This window comes from Poeciliopsis prolifica, unplaced genomic scaffold, assembly GCF_027474105.1.
Source record: "Poeciliopsis prolifica strain line A6 unplaced genomic scaffold, Auburn_PproV2 SCAFFOLD013, whole genome shotgun sequence".
Classification (NCBI taxonomy): Eukaryota; Metazoa; Chordata; class Actinopteri; order Cyprinodontiformes; family Poeciliidae; genus Poeciliopsis; species Poeciliopsis prolifica.
In genome coordinates, this window is record NW_026562388.1 from 5642624 (window position 1) to 5662231 (window position 19608).

Consider the following 19608-nt stretch of genomic DNA (forward strand, 5'->3'; position numbering starts at 1 on the left):
AGAAGATATCTGCTTTTGTTTGCTTTGCACAAGTAAGGAAAATCAGGTTTTCGGGGTGTCTTCCTTCAACTATTACTACAAGAGTAATGAGAAATATGGTGAATCTGCACAGCTTGCTTCAGACTGTGTCTCTGACGTCTTAACACAAAAAATAAGGCAAAGTGTGGTTCAATTTAAGAAAATCAGTTTCTTTACAACATTAAAAACATCATAGAATTTTTTTTCCAAGTAAAATCACAACATTAATGTTTTTTCCTCCCTATCGTCCCTCCTTGGTTCCCCTTAAAAACTTCTCTCCTCTTTTCGGCTGAAGGAGATTCTCTCACAATACCTCTTGTCTCAGAGCCTCGGTGTCTCCTCCACAAATAGGCCTCGGTAACCAATCCGTCCAGCTCTGGTTTCAGACGGGACCAGATAACCCCCCCCCCCCCCTCCGAACGCTCCCCAGACCCCTCCCCTCTGTTGCTTTGGTCCCATTCTGGCCTCACATGTTGACTTTGGAAAGGCGATTTCCTAACTTCGACATGAGTTGCAGCGAAAAGACAACCAGATTGTTTCTGGAAATGCTCAAAGAGGTGAAAAAGGTGAAATTGAAAAACAAGGCACGATAGTTAGTTGAAAATTTTTGCCTTACCTTACTATAATCCAACTGGTTTCTCAAGGTCTTTGCCTTGGAGACAAAACAGAAGAGTTCATTTTAGTGAAGATTTTTGGTTATTTTAAACTAAATATCCTCTTATGTTTTTTATTAAATGTGTTTTTGTAAACTTCTATTCTTCTTTGTGATTCAGGTTTAATCTGGGGATTCCTAAAAGTTTTTCCTACTCAATATCACACGTTCATTTTCCTGGGAACAGCAGCAGATACTTCTACAAATGTTCGGTTAAAATGTAGAATATACAAACGGATAATGATTGAACAAATGGATGAATAGATTAAACTTTTGGAACGGTAACAAAGTCTAGAAATACAAATATTTACATTTTTTTCTATTTATCTCACTGACCATGCACCTTGAAAATATATCAAATTTCACAATTTTGTCCAGAAATTTTCCTCACCAGTTTTTAAATCCCTTCAGTGAAGCTTTCTATTTCTTTCCGATGTGAATTTTGAAGAGTTGTCACTACCTTTATGTTACCACATCCAGTAAAACCTTTGATGTATAACCAAATTTACAGTTTGAACAACTTTTAAATTATTCTGTTGACAAAAAAAACAAGAAAATCAGAAGATTTGTAAATTTTCATCAAAATGTAGAATATGTTCGTACAATTATGCTTTGGTGGAGGCGTTCTTGAGACTTTTTTTATGTATTTGTTTTTGCAAACACTTACAGATCAGAAAACAGCCACCCCAGAACACACAGTAGTAATAAAAGGTAAAGTATAAATAGCTTAAGTTTCAATACTGTTTTTAATACTGACTAAAAGTTAAACATTTCCACAGCAGAATCTGACTCTTTAGTGCATAAACAAGAAGCTTTTCTTCACTGCATTGAAACTAAATTCATGTTTAGGAAGCATTAGAGTAGCTGGATTTAACACTTTGCTTCATCTTTGTGAAATAAACAAACTGAGATCACAGCTGACTTGTTGCAACCTAACTGGGTCTTAATTTTATTTAATTTTTTCACAGGAGAGGATAAGAGTCACCAGAACAGCTGACGGTGTGACTGACTGTCTACGTTTTACCTCCTCGAGCTGCTGGTGCCACTTCTGCTTCCCGACGATCTGACGGTGGAAAACCACCGGGGCGGCGCTCAGGCTGAACGATGTCATCTCTCCCAACCTGCTCTTCACAAATGGCTGCAGGTCAGAGTTCAGCTGTACAAAGGTGGAACACATCAACAGTCACTGATGCTGCTCTGCAACATTCAGGTTACCAATTACACTTCACACTGGAGGAAAAAGAACAAAAAAAAAAGTGGTTGAAGTGACATTTGGCTAGCTAACACTGGGAGAGGTCCTGCTAATGAGCAGTAGGGTGGACAGTTTGGTGAGAGACAACAGTCCTGATGAGGACAGTTCTTCCTTTTAAGAGCTCATTTCAGCGTTCACCATGCTGTGACTGCAGCGTGCTGCAGAGACCCCGCAGATCAGCAGCTGCAGGGAGCCTCGGCAAGAAATGGCAAACCACTGCAGCACTGTGCATGAGGTCATCCAAAAACTACTCAAAAAGCACAAAGTTTGTGTTGCTTTTAGGTTGCATCCTAATAACATTCAGGTTCAGTAGAAAACAACCGTATGGAGCGTCCTTCCTAATTTCCTTATTTCATCTTTTTGCCTGTGTCCTTCATCTACAACTTTTCTTGCCGATTCAATTCCAGTGTGAAGCATTTGATTCACTCTGATAAGTGAAACTAGAGGAGGGCCAATTACTCATGCTTTCAGACATTTCTGCTCCATGTGGATCGGAAGCTCATTTAGTCTTTTGCTTTGATATAACTTCATCACAGTCACAAAAACTACATCTGTCACAGGAGGGATAAAGCTTGCTAAGAAAAAAACGGCGTGTTAACGAAAGTGAGACAAAATTAAAATTTATTCCGTTTTCCGCACCAAATTTGTTACATTTCACAGCAAACATATTGATACCTATTGAGCTCTCCATGCATGTTACAAGCACAAACTTCAGTAAATTTGATATGGAAAGACTGTAAACATACAGCCAGAGCTGCAAATGAATGGCGTAAATCGAAGCCTGGTTATCTGCTAGGACGGTCCAGTTAAAGCCCTCATCTAAATTAGAGATGCACAGATCCGATATCAATATCTGTATCGGTGCTAGAATTGAAAAAAATTCCAGATAGGGAATCAGTGACAATGTGCCTGATGCATAAGGGCAAATCTATTCAGTCTAATTCTAGTTTTTGTTCTCTGAGCGACATAAGGGTTTGCTATTTATTTTAGAGTTACTAATTGATCTTTCTGAACTATTTGAAAGGAGAGCTGCAGTTTATTTTGGTCAAATTCAGTTTCTCTATTATTTATCTACATTGGCTGTTATACTTCTAATTGCAATGACTGAACAAAATAAAGTTGTGTTGTTTTTAAATCTTTGGTGGAGAGCTATCATGTACATTTTTAATTCCGTTCATTTATGTTTGTTCTTTGGAAAAAAAAAAAAAAGAAGAAATGTTTTGAGTCAACTCAGCGTTTTTCTGCATCACATCAGAATCGGCCCATACGAAAGCTCAGTGAAAAAAGTGCTGCACCGGGTCACTAATCTAAATCAAATTGAGACTTTGAAAATTGTTGTCCACAGCCAATGTGATTGATCTGGAGGTAATTAGCAAAGAAGAATGGGAAAAATGTTCACTCTAGTAGAGAGATACTATATAATAAACCTGCAGATTTAGCTAGTGGTTTTGCAGACCATTAAATCAGAGGAATGAAAACAAATGCACACAATTATCCAGAATTGTGTGTTGGTATATTATAAACATTTTCTATAAGCTACACTGAAGTTGGTGTTTTGTATGTGACAAAATCTGAAAAAGTTCAATATTTTCTCAAAGCACAGCACCTGAAAGTGTATTTTTTATTAGATTTATTTTTATTTTATTAAATAGCCTCTTTCTAAGTCTTTAATCTTATCAGATTTCTTAAAATTTTCCTTCCAAGTTGCCAGAAATTCTTCATTAAAGAGGAAAAAAAAAAATCTGATAAACCAACACAAATTGAAAAGATTCCATAAAACATGTTGTCTGGTTACTGTCTTTGTTCCCCAAAACTTGCCTTGTGCCCCAGCGACAGGTGTTTCCCATAGAGGTAGGCCAGTCTTTGGGCCTCTCTGTCGTGCTTAGCGAGCTGCATGGCGGCCTGACAGCTCTTGGCCAGCAGCGCTCCGTGGGACAGAAACGCCTGGTCCTCCCAGGGCGTCACGTCCATGCCGTCGCGGAGACCGTCCTGCGGGGCAAACAGCGGCAGACGCTTCTAAGTTCCCACAGACGAACAAACAGTTCCTCAAATCCAAACAAGACATTTCACTCAGGCTTTTCACACAAATCCTGCAGCCAAAAGATGAATACCACAGAGGGGAAAAACAAATCCTCTAAAAGTCATGTTTACAGAAAAAAACACTGTGCTGTTACAATTTCTACCGTTTTTACAGAATTTTACTAAAGGGAAAACATTTCGGCCGAGGCAGAGAAAGGTGGTTGTGAATGCACAGCATTACCTAAAAACAGAGTAATTACTGGGAAATCTATTTTACTGCAGCCTGACAGCACAATTTGAATTAGGAAAATCCGTCTTGATTCATTAGTTATTGTCTTCTCATTTGCAGGCAGCTGGTAGCACCTAATGTCGGAACCAACCAAGGAGAAAGACTCACTTTTTATTCAAGTCACAGGTCTAGACTGAGATTTGTGACCTTAATGCGCCTAAATTAAATTTGATGTCATCTTCTCAAAAGTGACAGATTTACCTCAAGATTGTAGTAATTCTCATAATATACTCCTTGGACTAAATCTGCGATGGCACTGGAGATCAGTTCAACCACCTGCCAAACATAAAAAAAAACATTAATAAATTCAAACACTGTCAAAGTTAGAAAATCTTACATACATAAGATAAATTGAGTTGATCCTGGTTGGTAAATGTTCATACAAAGTGTTGATTTCATGAAGTCTAGGACAGACAGCTGAAGGTAAATCACAGCTTGATTCGCCTCCTTTCTAAAACTGAAACTGAGGAGATGAATAAAGACATCAAGAAGGAAAATAAAAAGCTAATCGCGCTAAAGAAGATGACTTACAAACGTGTTCTAAGGCACACTTGATGTCAACCAACATTAGAAACACAGGAGAAATATCAATTAGCAACATCTTTTCAGGATTTACTTTAAGCTTTGGATCAAACTCCTACAAAGTGTTGCACGTCTAATTAATTTAGCTCAAACCTCATGCTTTGTTCGAGGGATTTCACTGAGAAGCATCGTCTGCCTACGACTGTCTTAGATTACAGTTTAAATCAAAGTTGAGATCTTTGATTCACACACAGAGGAAACTGAACTACTGAATATCTCCCTCATTATAAATCGCTAACGGAACAGATTAAACTAAAGCGTGGACATAAATGAGGTCGATCAACACCGATCCGCTAATCATGCCATCCATAACATTCGCAATTAAAGCCACAATTTCTCCTGTGATTGAATCGGGAGCGCCTGAACAGCTGGTTTGGAGGATTAATCTAAGGTGAGGTGTGCTGGGCGCCAGGTGAAGCGCCGCTCAGCTGCTCATTACCAGACCACAGGGTGGGGGGGTGGGGTTTCTTCTGGAGATGTCATGAAGCACTCCAGGTCTGCTTCCATTCATCATTATATTTTGAATGTACAAAAAGTACATCTGCAAGAGGCAGATCAACTTTCTGTCCAATTCAAGGCAGAGAAGCTGTGAGTTTCCAGAGAAGCTTCTCTGTTCTTCTTTCACTCCTTTTCTTTTTTTTATAGCAAATACAGAGGAGATAAAACCTAAAAGCAATGTCTTAAAATAGTGAAAAGTAAAAGTAAAAGTGAAAGTGAAAGTAAGTACAATGCAGAAAGCATAAACTACCATGCATATCAATTGAGGTTCATTGACTTTATAATAAGGTTCCTAAAAAGCCTAACCCTAACCCAAAAAACCTAAATCAGTATTCAGGACTCTGTTAAAGTTGTCAGTGATGTTCATAATGTCAGGACAACCTACTGTCTAAAAGTGAATTAGTTGCCTGTTATTTTTTTAGACGTGACATTCCCAACTTGAGGCTTAAATACCGACTCCATGTTCTCCATGGACCCCGTGCTTCCACTACCGACCCAAAGTCACCAGAACAACGACTAAAAACTGAAGCTTTTTTCGGCTTCAGGGTCAGTGGTATGTTTGAAGTAAGAAGAGTGAAACGTGCAGTGAGAAAATAAATAATGATCTGGGACTGCTTTGCTCCCTCAAACCTGCAGAATGTGGAGAGCAAGATGGATTCAGTCAGGAATCAGGAGGTCCAGGGCAGAAATGTGACGCTTACTGGACAATCCCACGGAGATCCTGGAAGTTACTAGAGGGGCCACTATTGTTTCCTGACTTGAACTCAGCTGAAATTCAGTTGTTGCATCACCCAAAACCAAGAATATAAACGAGCTGGAGGCGCTTAGCGATGAGAAGCGGGATAAGATTCTTCAGGAACGCTACCAGATGCTGCTGTCTGCATCTGAATCATGGTCAGGTCAGAACAGCAAACTGCTGCTCTCATCATGAAGGGGTTGGATACTTCTTAATCAATCGGAAAGAGCTGACAATTTGAACTTTCGGCCATTGAACCTCATATGCAGCTGGGGTTGAATTATTTTAGGGCACAAGTGTATATTTCTAAATTCAAACAACATTCTCAATCAAATGTAGAACTTTAAACTGAGATTTCCAAAAACTTGGCAATATTGCTTAATCTATTTTGCTCCAGACACCAACAAAAGATAAAAACAGTTAAACACACCTCACTCACATTCAAAATTGCTAAATTAGTCCTCACTCAGAAACAACGTTCAGCCTTAAGAGTGCTGTTAGTGTGGCCTGGTGAAGTTTTGTGTCTTCACTGAGAAAAAAAGCAGATCATGTCCAGCCAATAAGCAGCTGTGGCTGCTGAAGATAGAAACCGTCAATTGAAGAAGAGAACATTTTCAGCCTCTGGATTCACTGAGAAAACATAAAACTCTATGTGCTGAAAAGACAGAAGCTCCATCGGTTCATCCCAGACATCTTTGGGTTCATCAGAAAGCTCCAGAGATGTGGCTGCTCAGTCAGGCTCGCAGTGCCCTTTGGGTAACCGTATCCACCGGGGGAAAATATTGAGGGAACCCGAGCTTCCTACCCAGACTTGGAAGGACAATGTGCCTACAGTATTACCAGATGTGGTGTCTCTGCATTGCGTGCCTGGGGAAGAGGGGCGGACAGAGACCTGTTTTTTTTTTTTTTTTTTTGTGGAAAGTATCAGATTAACTCTCCTTCTTACTCCATTCCCAAATCCAGCCAGATCGTGTTTTGCCGACAGAATTGAGAGGGGGGAGAAATCGGAGCCCTATGATGAGATTATTTTACAGTTTATACAAGCAGCAGCATAAGTTTCCTCTCAAGGCCACGACATATAATCTCCATCACTTTCAGTGTAAAAGAGGAAAAAAATCCCAAACACTTCCAAATCTGCTCATCCATCATCTTTTTTTTTTTTTTTTACTAAAAAGATCTGGAAATAAATATAAAAGTCTAAGTTTACTCAGGAGGAGAACCATTCAGCCTGTTATAACTCCTCACAAAATTAGATCCATGCTGTAGCTTTTAGCCCAAAAAAACTGATGGGAGAAAAGGCTAACCGTGCAGTTTGGAGGCACAAAGTAAAGTTGGAAAGTTAGGACGGAGAAATGGTGAAAAAGGACTTAAATTATTACAGTTTTTGTTTTATTATGTACACATATTAAAAATCAATACTTCAAGCCAGACTGCAGGTATTTCCATGTCTTGTACATGATGACAAAGCAGGACAAATGTTTTCATCTGCAGTTAAAAGGCAAAGTTCTTGACGTTTGACATTTCAACCATGGTGTATGACCAGATGGAGGCAACAAGCAGCTCAAATGAGCTCAGCTCAGTCTGAGGGAAGGACAGGATAAGCCACTGCTTCCTCCTCCTCCTTTCACTTTTTGTTTTACAGATAATTTTCCTATTTCATTTCCTGTTTGTTTTGTTGTCATTTCAATTGATCAGGCAGACAGAAAAAAATGAGGGGGCCACATTGAGATGAAAAACCCGTAGCCTGACCAGGAATACTTTGGAAGGAAGACGTGTATTACTCACAGGGGAGACATCTCTGCAGTTCCCCTGTGGAGCCACACGTTGATGTTTATGTGGCTCTAAACTCTGCAACAGGTGAACAGGTGGAAGGACAGACGGAAAGAAGAGACGCATGATTAGGATGCAGGGATGGATGGATAATTGTAAAGATTTACATGGATGGATGGATGGAAAATTGTAAACATTACCAAGGATGGTTAGATGGATGGATTGATTAATTTATGGATGAATGAATGGATGGACAGATTGATTGATTGACTGATTAATGGATGGATGGATTAGCATAGATGGATAGATGTATTTATTTTAGCTCACAGGTTTTATTCTTTAACATCTTTTCCTGCATTCAATTATTATATTAGGGTTTCATGAAACATTGGCCTGAAGTTGTCTTTTTTTTTTTTTTTGCCTTCTGCCCACACTGCCTACATCTCTAATGACAACCGGAGGAGGACAGGAGGAGGCGACATTTTTGCAAATGGACCCAAGAACTCAGGAAATAATTGGGGAGGCAGCACTGACAGGTGTCCAGTCCGACGCTCCGAGTGACAGCGACGCTGCTGAAGGCTCATCCACAAATAATGATCCACTGTCAGATGTTACAGCCATTTACAGACACACCTGTAAGCTTGTGACGCAATTTGCATGATGGAGATCATGACTATAAATAGAATAAAACTCATTTATTTCCTTTGTAAACTTTTTTTTTTCTTAGTGTAGTCTTGAAGGATGGCAATACTTTCTAAATGTGAGTAAATTATCAGCTTTAAAGCAACAGTTTTCTCGAATGAAGCTGACCACTAATGAATTTAAAATGACAATAAGATCAGGGAAATCATGTATTTGAGGACATAACTCTGAAAATATCAGAATAACTTAGCCAGTGGTCATAAATGTATAATTTAACTACTAGGGTTAAACCACATTGTGAAACAAACTGGTTGTGATAGTATCATTGAATTCCAATTATGATTTTTGTTGCGACTTTCTTCAATCTTGTCCTTTGTCGTAATATCAGTTCAGTTTTATTAATATGCCAGGGGAAATTGGTTTGTAACACAAAAAACAGAAAAAAACCCTACAAATATAAGCAGAAATAATTGATCATGACAATGTCCAAATACTCTTAAATGCTTGTACGTCACAGCTCATAATAGCCAGAAGCACTGCACATGATGCAATATAAACATGGCTTCCTGTGCGCTTTAGAAAGCGGATAACTAACATTTATATCACTTCCTGGCAGTGAAATTACAGCCACATGGTATTGGCATGTAACGCATGAATATGTGTGACATAGAAATGAACTATGGAACACCTTTACAGTGAATTCAACCTAATGCTAGTAACTTTGCACACAGATATTGTGGTGATGGATACGATTGAATGTATTGTGAGGCTTCTTACCCTCGCTGAGATGCTAAGAGGAAAACCTGGAGTATTAACTCCAGAACCGGATCTCCTTTATGTTTGAGGCCTGGTTCTGGTAATGCTTCTTCAAGGACCAGGGTGTGTCTCTGCCCAAAGCGGAGAGTTTAAGTACCTTGGGAGAGTTGGAGTGGTTGCTTTGGTTTGTTGTGCTAAAAAGGAGCTAAGCAGGAAGGCGCAGCTTTTGATTTATTGTTATATCTACTTTACAACCCTCACCGTGACATATTGATCAGAATAAAAAAAAAGAATTAGCAGCTGGAATGAGTTTTCACTGTGGGGTGCTGGACTCTGCCAGACAAAGGGAAGAGATTTTCATTTGGTTCATTATCAACCATGCATTCCTGACCTTGAAAGGAAACTATAAAGTGCTTAAAAATGAGGAAAGTTGAGCAAAAGGGAGCGCTGTGAGGCCTAAAAATTTATTTTTTGGTAGAGGAACAGTATTTGCATACATACTAGTGCATCCTTTAAGTTTAGAAGCCTGTTTGTGCCTGAAATAAGTTATTTCTCTGAATCAACAACAACATAAGAAACCCTCAAAGTGGCAAGATGCACAGATAGAATAGAAACATTATGATGAGGAGTGAAATGTTATCATTGAGAGGCTTTAAGAGGTGTAACAAACATTAAAACATCACCTGAAATTACCAAGCTCTGTGCCTGCTGTGGTGTGCTTTCCCCTCAGTTCACTTCGTTTTGCTAACCTTTTCAAAGCTGAGTAACTGGTAGCTATCAGATGTCCATTAAAAACTTCCACTGTGGGTACGCTTCCTGCGGTTGCTTCAGATTACTTTCACACTGCTCATAAACAGCTCTGCAGGTTTGTTTGAGGGAGGAAAAACAAGCACTGCTGTGTATTTCTACAGAGACGGATTCTCAACACTGAAGTAGAACATGTTCTTTTGCGTCCTGTTATATTTCTCATGCAGACTCATCCCCCGATGCCGCTGTGCACGGTGCGTTTGGTAAAACACTTCTTGGCTGCCGACGAGCAGAGATAAAGCCAGACTGTGCGCACGAAAGAAAGGGCAGCGTGAAAGCCGCTTAGGGCCAGCATAACTGTGGAGGTTATTTTAATTCACTGCCGCATTCAGAGAGGAGTGTGGTGACAGCACCTGTCAGCGACGCGTTACCAACAAGGCAGCAGATACAACCTGTGGCGCACCAGCAGCATTACCTCTGCACTGAAAGACGAAGATGAACACTGAACCCTGAGGTCTCCTCAAGAACTCCAACCACAAAAGTATTTATACCTGTTTTTATGATGATTTTAGTGTTACTGTGCAACACAAAAGTATTTTATGATTGCAGATTGCGACAAGCCAAGTAGGGGGGGGACAGCTGAGATGTGGCAGAAGGTAATCTGGTCAGATTAGACCAAAATGTAGATCTTGCAATATCTGTGTGGTACAAATAGTGGCTGGGCAATATGGAGTTATAGTTTTATCACAATATTGTGATTGGTATAGAGTAAGAACTACTTATTGCTTTTTCTTTGGGTAACTGTACATCTATGACGCAGCACTTATAGCCACACAATCACAAATACTGCTCTTGAAAAACATTCCTGTGTGCCAGTCACAAAAGCTTTTAATCCTATTTTCAAATTGAGAAAATAGTAAAACTAACAATCCCAACAATGCAGAAAATATCGTCCTAATTCGAATTTATCGTGACACTAAATTAAAATTCTTGCCATGATGAGAAATTCATCATGATAAATGATAAGCGATAAATGTCCACCAGTAGGCAGAAACAAACTGGACATCACCCTGAACACATGGTGAAACATGGCAGTGGCAGCATCATTCAGTGGGAATATTCATCTTTAGTAGGAAGTAGGAAGCTAAACGCAGAGCAAAATGGGGCGAAGGTTCATTTTCATGCAGGAAAATCTCCTGTCTTTATCAACGTCTACCTTAGTGTCGTTGAGCTCGGCCAATCCTGTACAAGCGTTAGCCAGCAAGAAGTCGCCACTCAGGACGGCCATCTTGTTCCCAAACTCCATGTCCTTCAGTGATCCGTCTGAGACGGTCCACTCCTTCAGATTTACGATCCCTCGATGTACCAGGAATGCTGTGTGGATGAGCTCAGTGATTTCTGCCAGGGTCCTCTGACTACAAAGCAAACAAAAAAGAAGAAATAAAAATAAGAGGAAAAAACAGCTTTTCTTGTCTTGCTTTTGAAAGGGGGATCTCCTGAGACTTGACAGACTAAGAGCTTTTTGACTTAGTAAAATATGCAGTTTACCGCCTCACAACAAAAAAGAGCATATGATGCCTTTTTTTCTAATGTGCACAAGAGAAAAATACTCCAAAATACTTAATTTTCATCTGACACCCAGGTACACTATATAACTTACTTTATTATTGTTTATTTCAGTTATTAAAATCTAAAAAGTGAAACTCTTTCAGATTTATAACATATAGTGTGATATACTCCAAAGGACTTTTTCTGTTAGTTTTGATTAGATGAAGGTGATGAAACTCAAACTTCCACTGGTCAGAAAACTCTTAATGTGAAAAAAGACCATTGCTTTATGACATTTTTTCTTCCACTCAACTTTCCAGTAATATGCTTGGACACAGCAATCTTTTACCAATTTACGTATATTCTGACATTTGAAAAACTCAAAGATCATATGTTCTAGTTTAAATTATTTTTAGGAAGATTTGTGACTTGATGGTGGCCACTGACAGCGTCAGCAAAGAGGGTAAGCCACAAAAAGTTATTGTTAAAGAATCTGCCTCTATCCAAGCTTATAAATGGAAAACTGAGAGAAAATAAAACTTGTGCTAGAAATAGATGCACAAGAACCGATCAGACGTTTCTATATTAAAATTTTTATTTATTGATTTTTTAATATTGTAGTAATTTTTGTTAGCATGTTTAAGAAAATAAAATATTTCATGGAGTGAAAATGTAATAGACGCGTTTCACTTTTTTTCCCACCTATTCTCTGTAGAAATTACACTAACAAAAAATATCAGTGTGATCAAAACTGTTGACGTCAAGATCCAGAAAAACATTTTCTGACAAACGTTGAAAATCCCTGTTTTTTATCCCCCAAGGCATGAAACCAAGAGACATGTCGGAGATTTCTCCACACAAAGCGTCAGGGGGTTGCATTAAAAAAAGAAATTAAACTTATCATTATCAGATAACAGCCATTCTTGATTATGAGGAGAAGGGGGAAAAAAAACGACACAACAGTGGTGTTTGAATAGTCTTTTAGAACAGCCTACGGGAGGATATAATCAAATGTTGATTCAGTCATTGGTGGGGGATAATTAGGCCTCTCTCCATATGGAAGGAGCTCGCCACGCTGCGACAGGAGGGATCCATCCAGACAGGGTCGGGTGCGCTGATAGCCACTTACGACCTTCTTTCAGCCGCCGTGAAAACCTGATGAGCCGCTCGTCTGCTCCGAGCTACGACGCCTTCCTATATATGCACTTGCAGCCAGGTAATTGCCATTCTCTGCGTCAAAAAGATGTGATTAAAATTCAATAATGTCATGTATTTTGCCCCTCAATCACACCCATTGTCTGGTCGGTTTCGCTGCTTGGTGGCGCGCGGCAACAACAGCGTCGTTCCCCCAAAGAGAGTTAATAAGTTCAGGGCTCAAATAAGAGCAAATTAACAGACTGACAGTCGAATGCACTCGGGGCGAATCAGAGTGATAGCTGCACTTCAAGAGGAGAGTGAGTTGTTACAATGAGACGAACAAAACATTATGATTTTAGGTCGTACAGGTTTACAACTTTAATTCCAAGTCGACCTTACAATTACTATTTCATCTGAATATCCATAATAAACACGCTTTATCTTCTGGTATCTCATGTAAAAGATCAATTGTAGGGATTTGTCAAAGAAGAGATCTTCTCTCACTGCCGATGGACTTCCTTCCACGTTCTGTGACAGAGACGACTGAACAGTAGCAGCATAGGAAAAAATAAGGACATGCTTGTTGGTTTTTAAGGATTTGGGGAAATTAAACAACAATCATTTGAAGAAATGATTGTTTGGACTGAGGTGCTATTGTGATACTGATAAAAATGATGATTAAAAAACTAATACTTCCTTTTTTTAGTTGTAACTGTGACTGATTGAATTCATAGCAACACAAGCACAAATACTGTTGTCGAAAAACATTATCAATAGAAATAGTGGAACTCAGGATGTCACTTCCTGAAAGAAATGTAATTTATATCACTGATACGCACACAGCAATTGCAATTAAACATATTTTTTTAATTAACTGATGTTTACTGAAGCTCTTGTGAAACAAACAGTGGAGAAAATGATAAAAATAACATTTCTGATAATACTGTCAAAGTTTTGTTATATATCATTTATTGAAGTGTATCAATCCAACAATAAATAAATTTATTTGGACAAATACATATTTAATATAAATATTTAATTGATAATCTTGAGCTATTCAAATAACATAATGAACCAATTGTTTATTTTTCAGTATATAAAATTGGGTTTTGACACAATGTGAAAAGACCTCACCATTGATCTGTCAGAAACAACTGTTGCTGTTCATCAATCTGGGAAAGTTTATAACGTTATGATTTTACAAAAAAACATCTGTCTAACAGCTGGAGTTTGGTCCAAACTGGACAATGATTCCAAACACCGCAGCGAATCTACAACAGAACAGCTGGAAATAATCAAGGTGTTATACGTCCCTGTCAAACTCAAGACCTGAAACTCATTGAAATGCGGTGGCACTTCAAGAGAGCTACACGGAAAATAAATGAACCTGAACTGAAGAAATGTCTCTACAACGATGCAAGAGACTGATGAAGTCGTACAGAAAACGACTGCTGAGTGTTGTTGCTGGTAGCGGTGGTTCATGGGGTGTGCATAATCTCCTCCACGATTGTATGACACAAACTAGAGATTTATTATTCAAATAAACCAGTTCTCCCAGTTAAATAATTAGCACTAATCTATTAGTTCCCGTTGTAAATTACTTTCTGTTTTTAATAACGCAGACTTGGCAGCAAATATTGAGTGCATGCTGCTGTGTCAGAGTGCCAGGTGTTGAGGTGATTACACCAGCAAAATTAGGCAGAAACATGCAATTGTGATTTCTATCACAACTGCATAGAATGAATGTAAATCTGTAAATATTACGTGTTGCATGGTAACTGAAGGCATCTGAATGGCACCTGTGTAACCTCAATTTGCTTTTTGTGTTTTTCGAATCAATGTTAAGTAAACAACTAAGGAATCCCACACAGTGAAAGCATCATCAGTTGGAACCCGGGCGCACGCACACAAAATCCAAGCCCTCCAATCTAGCGACCCTCATCAGCAGCAGTGGAGCTTGGGGAGGAAAAAGGGGGACAAGGGGGCCGATGTATAAATAGCTTTGGTTCCCAGTTGCATAGCAACCAATGCCATCTTCCTGAGGTGTAACGCCCCCTTACCACGCCCCTTGTCCTGACTGTTCTGTTCCATTTTTCTCCCTCTGCAGTCTGCCTCGCATCAAACACAGACTTACGGATCTAAGTGACTTCTAGTGTGCAATTTAAAAACCTGGCCTGTCCATCGGGCGGCCAGTTTGGTGCGACTGGTGACGTGGTGAAGTGTGGGATTTTCACTGGACACGCACAACAAAAAAATTAAAAGGTGTGGCTGGTGCAAGTTGGACAATCTGTGAGAGTGGCGAGTGTTTCAATCTGCCCATCTATCTATTTGTCTTGCTGGTGCTTTGGTGAATCATCAGTGTCAGGCAGCAGAGTGGGAAATGTTTTACAAATGCTCCCTGTCAGAAGGGAGGAGACCATCCCCCGGAGGTTTCAATCACCCCCCAAAACCCACCCCACCTCAACTCCCTCAATTCCTCCATCTCACCATTATCCGAGGTGCTAATGAGCCCCGGAGAGGTGGAGGCAGAGGCAGAGAGGGAGCAAACTAGTGCAAATGAGGTGATCAAATCATGCTGTGTGTGTCTGGGAGTATGTGTGTGTGTGTGTTTCAGTTTGGACTATCCATCTCATGACTGGGCGAACGCTGTGTGTTGGAACCAGTGATCTGATGTATGTGCCAGATCGTGTCGTGATGCGACTGCATGGTAACACGCCGCCTTCCAAACCAGGTATGAACACCGTTTGTTTTGGGAGGCAGGCTGGGAGAGGTTTCTCAGGAGTCAGGATGCTTGTACTCAGACATGGCTGCACCACACAGATGTGCCAGCTTGCAGTAAGAAAGAAGCCTTTCAGGCACCAGGAGCACAGCAGTCACTTCTGGAAAACAGTTGGCACACACCCACATGCCTGTCCTGAGCCGCATGCTGGCATCAACCTGTGTGTGTGTGTGTGGGAGGGTGCATGTGTGTGTGGATGTGAGGAGGTCCAATCAGACCTCAAAGTGTCATCTGAAGCATTACATTCATATTACATTACCACACTGCACACCTCAATATTTGTATCGGCTCAATCTATGTTTAAGGCCTAGAATCTGCACGCTTAATTATTTGTTTCTGATAAAGTCGCATTTTCAAATATTTACTCTGTGACCGTTTGCACACCATGTTAGTTATTAATTATGAGAAGAAGGTGTGAGTTAATTACCTGCCTGAAGGTATTTTAAGATTTTACAGTTATTCTTTCAAAAATAAAACGTTTCCATAACAGTTTCTACAGCTAAAAGTCTTTTTAATTTGAGTTTTGAAGTAGTTTTGGTCCTGTTATTTGTTGCTGCCCACAGCTTGTCAGTTAACTGAAAAAAGCTGACAACAGATTTTCCTCTGTTACTGTGTGACATCTGTGGCCCAGTGGCTTGAATAGTTGTTTAGCTATCAGTAGATTGCGGGATCGATTCCACCTCCTGCCTCTGAAATCCAAAGTTGTCTGCCAGTCAGCTTATCATGTGAACAAGAATCGGGTTGGTAGGAAATACTTCCAACCCAATAGAGTTAAATTGATCTGAACGTCACCTGATTTTCCATCTTTACACTCAGCTTAATGTAGTTTCAGGTGAATTATTAGCTACACATAGGAGCTACACATTATTGCTACTAAACGACACTGACCTTTACGCTTTTGTCCACCTTTAAATTTCCTCCATCATAACTATAGTACAGAACAGTGAACCCGACTTCAGTGATGGTGATGTGTTCACATCCTTCTTCAGGTTGGGGCTGCTTTTCTTGAGTTCACACTTTTGTTAATTTGGTACATGTGCATGCTAAACCAACAACGGCTGCTCTGAAAGTTTCCACTAAGACTACATGAATCTCTTGCTCTCCAGATATTAAGGAGATGTGGTTTTAAAACTACAAGTGGTTAAGTAGCTGACCGCAAGCCAGCAACAGGGGCAGATAGGCAATCAACCAACAAAACTAAGCTTGGCTACCTTTAAAAAAGATTTAAAGTTAAAATAAAAAACACATAAAACAACCTAAAGTTAACAAATATTATAGAAACCACGCCTGTTATAGTCGATATATTATATGCTATATGAAATCAGTAATTCGAAATAATTGACTTTCTTCTAAATAATGGCATTTATAATAATAATTAGCAATTTTATTTATTATACCCTTTATATACAAAATTGAAATCTCAGAGGGTATAGTTAGGCTATTATATACATTTTGTCAGATATTTAAAACCATAAAACCATCAAGCTTACAGCATGAAAACAGCCACATCAAACATATTTTCTTTCCCTCTGGTGCTTGTTGTCAGAGTTGCAGTATTAAACAGCAATTTTCCTGCATATCAGAGCAGCTGAAAATGCAGGCAGATGGTCCATTGCAGAACAACACATCGATGTTGCAGTTTAGCTCCTTTAAAATTAAAGTTTCCTCTTGCTTAATTGCCTATTTCCACATATTTCAATCAGACTCCAGGAAATTGGAAGCAACCTGCTGCAAAATGTTTTGGAGAGGCACCCGTGGGTTGATGCAGAGAGGACAAGGATGTACTCAATTAGCATAAAATTAAGGGACAGCAGGTCACGTCTGAGAGAGGCTTTTTAAATGTCAATTTATTATCTTGAAAGTGACAGCAGCTGCAAAGCGTGTCAGTATAATGCAACTTTATGCTCTCTGGGCGAAAGTGTCTGTCCTTTTTAAAGCTGCACAATTAATGTTGGAGTCCTGACATTCTTATGGGATTTGCGTAGTGGTCCCATCACAGGTCCAAAAATTCAACATGCTTGTTGTTAAGCCACTCTGTCTGCACTTTTATCTTATGATACAGGGCTGTGTCCTGAAAAATACAGTTGTATTATACTAGAGTAGAATTTTATTGGAGGAATACAGCTGAATATTCCGATACTGATTGGCATTTTATCAATCAGAAATTGACTGAGAATGGTTATTTGTACATTGTTTGTTATTATTAATAAGACTGAGTGAAGAGCTTGTCATCAGCTTTCCTGGATAACATCACCATTATCACATTACAGTGTTTTTCTTGCAAATGCTGTTCCTCCTTAGTGTTTGTTTGAAGGATAACTGGGGAACTGTTTATGTCTGCAGGAATGCTCCCTGTACGTTTATCTGTGTAACATGGATTTATGGCATATCTCTGAGCTAAAACAGATTGGTTTGTTTAACTAAATGCAATGTTTGGTAGGGCAACTTCAAAAACTGACAACAAAACAAAACAGAGAGGACTCCCAGCGATCACTAAACTCTGTTATGGAAGATTAAGGTTTTTTGCAGGAAAACAAAACAAACAAAACTGTATGTCAGCATATGCACAACTGAACAGGAATAAGGTACATAGCTTGCTCCGCATTCAGCTAAAAGATATGTCTAGGTGAACATAAACATCCCTGATACTGGAGAAAAATCTGCTGACATCCAAATGGTTGATCTGTAGCATCCAACCAGCCCAAACTCCATTCATCATATACAATATAAGTTGGTTGATGAGCTGCTTATGCTGCATTCAGGTACAACTGGGAGACCAGGTTGTCACAAGGTGATTTTTTTTTTTAAATCTTCAAATCAGGTTCCAGTCTTATGAAAAGTTTCTAACATTATATGGACCATTTTGATGTGGTTACATTTTTTTGTAATCCATCAATCTTTCCAGGTATTTGCAATGCCTGCTTATGCAACTTCATTCATTGAAACAAATCCAACCAAATCTTCAAGTAGTTTCAATACTTTTTTTCTGACATCATAAAATCAAATTAGTAAATGTGATTGATTGAAGTGCACTGAAAACGTTTCCAATTGTGACTTTAACAATTGAGAATGTACCAAGCCGTGACTTCTGTGTACTGCTACAACCTGAATATTCACATTGCTCCTTAATGTTTAAATAGAATATTTTTAGGGGATGAAAATCCCAACTCCTCCAAACATCACTTTCCATAGAGTAGATTTTCCTTACAGTTGGTTCCATAAATGGTATGAATGAAGCTCAAAATGAGATTCATATTTTTGTTAGAATTCATCAGAATGTCAGATACTTGCTCATTTTCTTTATTTTATTTTATAAAAGATAAATTTTCCAATCCTACACTGTCTCCAGAGGATGAGGTAGAGCTGATGTGGACGATAACCACAGCGGACAAGACAGAGTTACCTGACTCCAGACTCTTATTTCCCTGTTTATCCTGAAGCTGCCACATAACTGGGACAAAAGCGGGATCGCCTGTCTCGGTCTGCCTGCCGAGCGCATTTATGGCTCTGCACTGCGATGCCACAGATGTTCACTGCCCACAGTTTCCTCTCAGGCAGCATAAACATCCACAGAGAAGTGACAAACTAGCTGCTGTGGCCTGGGAGTGGGAGACTGGTGGGTGATCTGTTTATCTAAAGAAAGAAACAGCTCCGCTGCTCCTTTTATTATACACTAGTAATGTTCTAAAAACCTAAATTCTTCCTGTAAAATACGATTATGATTCCTTTTTTATGTCGGATCCTCAAAACGTGAGGAGAATCATTTCTAGTAAACATTTAGTAAAATCATCCATCTGCTACGGCTTAGCCTCACATTACCTTGGGTAGATGCCGCTGACCATGTCCTTAGTGAGCAGCTCTGAAGCTGCTTGGCTCGGTCCTGCTGCTTTGGACAGCAGCAGCACAATCAGGCCTCTCATCTGAAGATTGTTCTTGCTGTCATAGACGAAGCCTCTGCAAAGAGACGCCAACAGATCATCGAGCTTGAATCACATGATTTAGGAGTAAAGTACAATCACAACAGAAAGGAAATAATAAAAGAAATATATCAACATATATCAAATAGTCAATATGTATGTAACATTGACAACCTGCATAAATCAGTTTTTCTACAGATGCCCTTTAGAGTGAATTTGCTATTTGTTTAGCCCATTTTTAATATTCATCAACTACATACAAGCAG

The 19608-nt window shown here is 39.3% G+C and overlaps 1 protein-coding gene across 1 annotated transcript in view; it reads right to left on the bottom strand.

Moving 5' to 3' along the window:
* Positions 1-19608, bottom strand: part of pdss2 (prenyl (decaprenyl) diphosphate synthase, subunit 2) — a 30219-nt gene that overhangs the window by 4351 nt on the left and 6260 nt on the right. The window contains exons 2-7 of the mRNA XM_055038644.1: positions 19245-19379; positions 11178-11376; positions 4432-4506; positions 3741-3911; positions 1695-1826; positions 635-670 (exon numbers count right to left, since the gene is read on the bottom strand). Coding sequence (XP_054894619.1) covers positions 635-670; positions 1695-1826; positions 3741-3911; positions 4432-4506; positions 11178-11376; positions 19245-19379 — 748 coding nt within the window. The remainder of the gene's footprint in view (positions 1-634; positions 671-1694; positions 1827-3740; positions 3912-4431; positions 4507-11177; positions 11377-19244; positions 19380-19608) is intronic.